Source organism: Tubulanus polymorphus, chromosome 2 (genome assembly GCF_964204645.1).
Source record: "Tubulanus polymorphus chromosome 2, tnTubPoly1.2, whole genome shotgun sequence".
Taxonomy (NCBI): Eukaryota; Metazoa; Nemertea; class Palaeonemertea; order Tubulaniformes; family Tubulanidae; genus Tubulanus; species Tubulanus polymorphus.
Window position 1 is genome coordinate 26709006 of NC_134026.1, and position 6386 is coordinate 26715391.

Sequence of the window (6386 nt, forward strand, 5' to 3'; positions counted from 1 at the left end):
AGTAGAACAGTCCTGAAGTAAACACTGGCATATCCTGCGATGCTTGATATGGGATGAGGGTATCCCAAGTTTGAAGCCCTGTTTACCGATAGGCTGAATCAAAAACTAAGCTCGAATAAAATCGCATCATCTATTTCTGATCGGCGGAGATAGGGCTGCCATCCTCGGCCCGCCCGCTGTCAGATACAATTGAATATTGAAGATCAGTTTCTGTCGGTAAATAGTTGGTTAATGGCGGCGCCCATGAACCAGTGTACAACTCCCAAAAATCGGAATTAACAAGCATTTAGCCCAATCATAGACATTAAGAGATATAAATCTTGTAAATGCTAACAATATCGTTTGCTAAATTATCATAAAAGCTTATCCAAGGTATGGTTTGGCGTAGGATAGCGTCAAAATTAGCGGCTACTGCCGGTTTAGTTTCTGGTGGAACTGCCATCTGGTGGTGTTCAGATAAAACTAAACAGCAAAACACTGTTTACGCTTCTTGGACATCAGGATTTGTACCAAGCGTCAAGTGGGACTTTAATTGGGATAGGTAAGTATGAAATGCTCAATGCTTCCTTTTATATTTGCCTATTAGGTTCTGGCAAGCCCTCGGCCTCTCTCAACAACATGTGAATACCACCATGAATTGTTTCATTTGCAGACGGAATCCTGAAGACTTGGTGAAACCAGTAGAGGATAAGAATGACGAGGCTCAGATAGCGGAGCGAAAAAAGAAAATCAAGGAGCTAAAACCTACTGCTGTGCGTCATTTGATATTGATAAGACATGGCCAGTATCACATGAATGGTTCAGACAAAGGAACATTGACATCGCTAGGTAGGCATTATACCGTACTGCATGTAGATATATAATAATTGAAATCAAAAGACAAGTTTGTAACAGATGTTGATTATTACAGGTCAAGAACAAGCAGCTTTCACAGGGAAAAGATTGCAGGAACTTGGTTTTGATTATGATTTCATGGTATATTCTACTATGCCTCGAGCCACGGAAACCGCAGAAATCATTCATAAATTTCTACCTAATGTTGAAATGACATCTTGTAATTTCCTACGAGAAGGATCCCCAATCCCGCCAGAACCACCAATAGGAAATTGGAAGCCAGAAGCACAAGTATGTTAAGTTAACCATATCTATTATAATCAATCATCTGTATTTCTAAATCCTTGTTTTATTGATGCTAATTTTTAGGAATTCTTCGAGGATGGAGCTCGAATTGAAGCTGCATTTAGGAAATACATACATCGTGCTGATCCTAGTCAAACTAAAGACAGTTATGAAATTTATACTTGTCATGGGAATGTCATCAGATATTTTGTTTGTAGGTTAGTATATATAGTTTATTCGTTGTTCTATAGTGTGTCCTATTTTCTCGTAGTTTTATGAAGATGGTGCTCGAATTGAGGCTGCATATAGGAAATATATTCATAGAGCTGATGCTAGTCAATCCAAAGATAGTTATGAAGTCTATGTATTTCATGCAAATGTCATCAGATATTTTGTGTGTAGGTAAGGTAATTAGCATTAATGTTGGTGTCTAAAACGATTTTGAAAGCATTCTGTTTATTTGTGCATGATTTATGTTTTTCAGAGCTCTACAATTTCCACCTGAAGCTTGGTTACGTCTTTCACTACACAACGGTAGTATAACATGGTTGACTGTTAGACCTAATGGACGTGTTACATTACGTGAACTTGGTGATTGTGGACATATACCTGCAAATAAACTATCAACTTCATAACATTCATTGGTGATTTTATTCGGTGTACCATTTAACAGTGACGTGTATCAGATCTGTTCATTTTGTACTTAATTTGATCATGTAGAAATTAAAACATTTATGTTGTGATATGAATAAATATCTATCGTGGTTCTAAGCACGTCATATTTTTCTTATGGGGTTAATTTAATTGGCTTTTTGGAAAACTTTAAGGCCCTGATTTTTCCTTACTTTTCTTCACAACAATGTAAAAAGTCCTGAAAGAGCTACTTATTGACTTGAAGTAATCTGAACATTTTTTGTCGCAGGATTCGTAATTACGTGTAGGTGTCATCAGTGCATTAACATAAACAATTAACATTTCCTAGTGTATGAATAACAGGTGAAATTTATTGGTCCGTGAGACATGAAGAAATTGCAAACCACTCACTTAGTAGAATATGGAATGTAAAGCGAAACATGGGGATTCTAATTTAGCAGGCCGGTGTGGGAGCTCAACAAAGAGTGAATTGAATTGAATAATTCGGAATAAGGTTGGACGGTCCGATCCATGTGTCCAACGGGCACTTGCCCATAGGAATCCCCGAATTACGTCATTGGGAAACTAACGCTCGTATCAACAAAACTAAAGTTATGAAGTTTTTCGGAAATATTTTACGTTAGTATTTGAAATAGCCTGTTGTTAATAGAATTATTTGAAGTGATTCTTTTTTGATTGAACATTGAAGAATAATGAAGTTAGATAATTATGCATTATATTATACCCTATCGAATGGAAACTGAACAGAAACAACCAGAATTCCTACTACTTACCAGATGCCAGCAGAAGAAAGTTAAAATTTCCCCTCCCCCAACAATCAAAAAACCATGCTTACCAGTGCGAAAAATGAATACACCAGACAATTGAGATACTGAACCAGAAATCACCATAACGTTACATTCTTATCAAACATTTGCCTCAAAATTGGTTCATTTAATATTCATTTCCAGGCTTAATAACAACTATTGATTAGCCTTTAGGGCTAGGCCTACTCCTGAAAATGGATGTATCTTCAAAGGCCAATATTGCTGATTTGCAACGATATGTCACACAGTTGAAGAGTGAGCTAGAGGCTGAGAGGACAAGACATAAACAAATCCGTAGAGAACATTTAGCTGAAATTCGACGAATGAAAGATGAGTTTGAATTGGAAAAACAAGGGTCAATCAACCATTTACGCGATAAAATCAATAATGGCAAGAAAAAAGAAATTGAGCAGATTCGTGAAAAACTTCAAAAAGAAAAGGACAGAGAGTTACGTCAGGTATTAAGATATAAAGATGAAGAAATGAAAACTCTTCAAGCAAAATTGACCACAGAGAAGGATGAAGTGTTACGTGTTGCAGCCCATCAGCGACCAAACCAATCTAAAAGAAATTCATTCTCTTTAGAAAATGAACAGATTCAAAAATTAAAACAGGAAGTAAAAGTCTTAAAAGAAAAGAATCAATCATTGGAGGATGATTTAGTTAACAAAAGTTCGGCCGAGGATGCCAAAGTTGAAGAAATAAAGCGACTGAAAAAAGAACACGAAAAAGAACTGAAACGTGTTGTAAAAGAAACAAAACAGAGCACCTTAAAAGACCTCAGACATCTACATAGTTTAGAAAAAGCTTTAGAAACTAAAGGTATTGAAATTTCCAAAAATGAAACGTTAGTAAAATCGCTGGAAGGATTGAGAAAAGAACTGGATGATAAATTGAATTCACTTCGGCAAGCCAGTGCAGCTACGACACCCAGAAGATTGTCATTATCGTCAGCAATATCTCAAACGGATGACACAACGCCAGTTCTTATAGATATCAACATCGAAAATAAGATTGAACAAGAAGAACAAGCTTTGGTAAGTCAAAATTTTATGCGTTGATGATAAATTGTTGACTTCAATGAAAAAGGTTAGAACGTACAAAGAAAATTAACTTATAACTGATAGCTTCCATTAAAAAATGTACATTTTTTAGGAACAGAAGTAATGCCTTAAAAGTTATCAATCTTTCGACAGTAATACGAAAGATTAAACCGCTTTGTTTTTTAGCTAGTTGTGACTGCATTACTTGATGATTTACATAATGTAGATCAATATACTTCACCAGATGAGGTAACTTGTGATTTGATTAACCACTGCGAGGACAGTTGAAAATATAACTGCATGCTTTTCAGCAAGTTTTAACTACAGTAGATGATAGTGCGTTTTGTTAATTTGTAATTCGAAGTTTGAAATTGTCCTCACTATTATAGTTTTCTGGTGTAACATTCATCATTCAAGTATAACTTTATAATCAATCATCATAAACTACATTTACAATCAATTCCAAATCATAACGGTGATCTCAAACCCTTTCTCAGTGAGATTAATCACACAAACGTTAAATGATAGATCGATCAGCCAAAATACTTCCTTAATTTTCAGTTTGATTCAGATCTCCGCATCAATCATATATTTACAAAACTTCTCTGGTAAATTCTTTAAACGCTTTTCCCTGAAATACATCTTTTTCATTTGTATGAATAATTCCTTAGCCGGTCGAACATGTAATAATACTTTCAATTTGCTATGATGTCAGGCTGTAACAGCTTGTCTATCTGCATTAAAATAGCACTTGGTTAGAACAGCTGCATAATAATGATACATATACAAGCGCTCATGGGATACACCTATATTCTTCAATCGGACACATGTTGCTGTGATATTGAAATAGGAATTTTATGTTACTGCAGCGTTTTAAATGCGTATATGAATCATAACATGATCGTAGTATTTTGGCAAAATCATTTTCAACTATGAATTGATGAAATACTGTCCTGTTACGTATGCCACACGTAAGTACTATCGAGTACAAATTGTCAAACCATCTACATACGTACCGTATGCCTTGCATAATTTCAGCAAAATTAATTCAATTAATTTTACATTTTGATCATCTATGAATTCATCATAGATTACTGCATAAAGAAGTTCACATTCCGAAATCATTTCCATTCCCATAAAAAAACAATACCAGTATCCTATTACATCAATATTGATTCAATTTGTCAACTGATCCCAAAAAATTTAATGTGACTCACTATAGTTATCATGCATTACTAAACAGCACCTAATAATCTAAATATGTACGATTTTATATCATAGAATTTGTTTTACATATTAATTGCAGTCATCACTGTGGAGGTGTTGTAGTGGTAAGAACTTACATGGAATTTACCTGTCACATGTGTTGTGTGGTGTATACATTCATTAGATTCTCTCATAGTTTAAACCAGAAAATATCTTAGCTCTGTGGCAGTACACTTGTGATTAATTCGTTTAATCCAGGTCCGCAGTGGATTATTGCTGTGCAAATAAGCGAGGAAAGTGAAAAATTCTTTTCACGTATGGATTTAAAACTAGCCTTGATTGTGGTCAAGAAGTATTAAGTTAGATGTTATGCTTGACTGAAACATGCGTTTACAAGTATATATCATAATCTTGTTTCACACATGCCATTTGTCTGCGTTATTCTGATGGTTTCTGAGTGCAGGCTTTTTCTTAGAATTACCATATTACAGACCCTATATCTGATAGAGTACGCGGACAAATGTGTCATTCAAATCTGGAGCTTTAAAATGGAAATATCTAATCAACAAATTAAGGAATATATCAGGAATTACCCTCCAATTGCTCAGCAGTATATAGAGTCAGTACCAAAATCAAGGGTTTGTAAATTTTATTTCAACTTATGGGTGCATGTTTTTTGTCTTAGTATTTTCATTAATTTATGCGTTTTATGTAAAATCTCTATTGATATAAATCAGTCATTTCCTCCTCATTTCAAATTGGTGATAGGTGAAATCTCAAACTATAGAAATTTGAGAAAAATGTCTATCATAGTTCATCTTAATTGCGTTTGATAACCCGTTTCAACACTTTGAATGAAATCAATTTTGTATTTCAAATTCTTATATCAGGTTAAGAAATCAGAAGATCGAGACCTCCTGCAGCAAAGAAAAATATCTGATCTTAATGCCCATATCAAAGCTCTTGAAAGCAAGATAACAATCCTGAAATCAGAAAATGAGGCATTGGTAAGAAACCAGAAATAACTCACATTCTCAGTACTTAGTTTAAAGTTAGTGTCAATTATGTGTGTTTTACTTAGCAACATAAAAAGGATGAAGAGCAGTCATCCGAAGACAAGATCAAGAAATTAAAGAAAAGAAATTCAGAATTAGCAGCTATTGCAAGACGTTTGGATGACAAAACAAAGCAACTTCATACTGAAACTTCACCAAAGGTTTGTTTCTTTTCATTCCTAATGTGACTAATCAAACTCCGCTATCAAATTGTTAAAAAATAACATGAATTTCCAATTTGATTTCAGAAATCTCCAACCAAGAAAAATGCTGAGGATAAAGGAACTAATTCACATGAAATTGAACAGCTCAAAAAAGTGTTTGCAAGACAACGAGCTAAAGATTTAGCAGAACACGCTCGAAGTTCACTTGCGAAAGATAAAGAATTGGAAAGTCTGCGCAAAAAGTGTCAGGATCTCAGTGATCAACTAGCAAAACATACTGCAGCTGCTGCTGAGGTGAGTTTAAGTAATGTAGCATTTGTGTAGTTTTCCGGAAGATTT

At 34.7% G+C, this 6386-nt stretch overlaps 2 protein-coding genes across 3 annotated transcripts; both read left to right on the forward strand.

Moving 5' to 3' along the window:
• Positions 1-229: 229 nt before the first annotated feature.
• LOC141899938 (serine/threonine-protein phosphatase PGAM5, mitochondrial-like) lies at positions 230-1879 on the forward strand. 2 transcript variants are annotated; one of them, XM_074786575.1, is made up of 5 exons: positions 230-541; positions 653-828; positions 911-1125; positions 1204-1337; positions 1604-1879. In XM_074786575.1, exons 1-5 carry the CDS (start codon positions 375-377, stop codon positions 1752-1754), a joined length of 843 nt encoding a protein of 280 aa, XP_074642676.1. In that variant the 5' UTR covers positions 230-374; the 3' UTR covers positions 1755-1879. The 2 variants fall into 2 exon arrangements, with proteins under 2 accessions (XP_074642676.1, XP_074642677.1); XM_074786576.1 differs by lacking the exon at positions 1204-1337 and adding an exon at positions 1391-1521.
• Positions 1880-2352: 473 nt separating this feature from the next.
• LOC141899117 (uncharacterized) lies at positions 2353-6371 on the forward strand. Its single transcript, XM_074785270.1, has 6 exons — positions 2353-2391; positions 2724-3616; positions 3809-3871; positions 5719-5835; positions 5910-6044; positions 6132-6371. The coding sequence occupies exons 2-6, from the start codon at positions 2774-2776 to the stop codon at positions 6369-6371; spliced, it is 1398 nt and encodes a 465-aa protein (XP_074641371.1). The 5' UTR covers positions 2353-2391; positions 2724-2773.
• The last annotated feature ends 15 nt before the right edge of the window (positions 6372-6386 follow it).

Bases quoted from the DNA above. Each gene is read 5' to 3' on its own strand.
- LOC141899938 (XM_074786575.1), top strand. From the start codon at position 375: ATGGTTTGGCGTAGGATAGCGTCAAAATTAGCGGCTACTGCCGGTTTA. The intron at 829-910 runs GTAGGCATTATA...TGATTATTACAG, and splicing joins AGGAACATTGACATCGCTAG to GTCAAGAACAAGCAGCTTTC. The intron at 1,338-1,603 runs GTTAGTATATAT...TATGTTTTTCAG, and splicing joins ATCAGATATTTTGTTTGTAG to AGCTCTACAATTTCCACCTG.
- LOC141899117 (XM_074785270.1), top strand. From the start codon at position 2,774: ATGGATGTATCTTCAAAGGCCAATATTGCTGATTTGCAACGATATGTC. The intron at 3,617-3,808 runs GTAAGTCAAAAT...TTTGTTTTTTAG, and splicing joins AACAAGAAGAACAAGCTTTG to CTAGTTGTGACTGCATTACT. The intron at 6,045-6,131 runs GTTTGTTTCTTT...ATTTGATTTCAG, and splicing joins ATACTGAAACTTCACCAAAG to AAATCTCCAACCAAGAAAAA.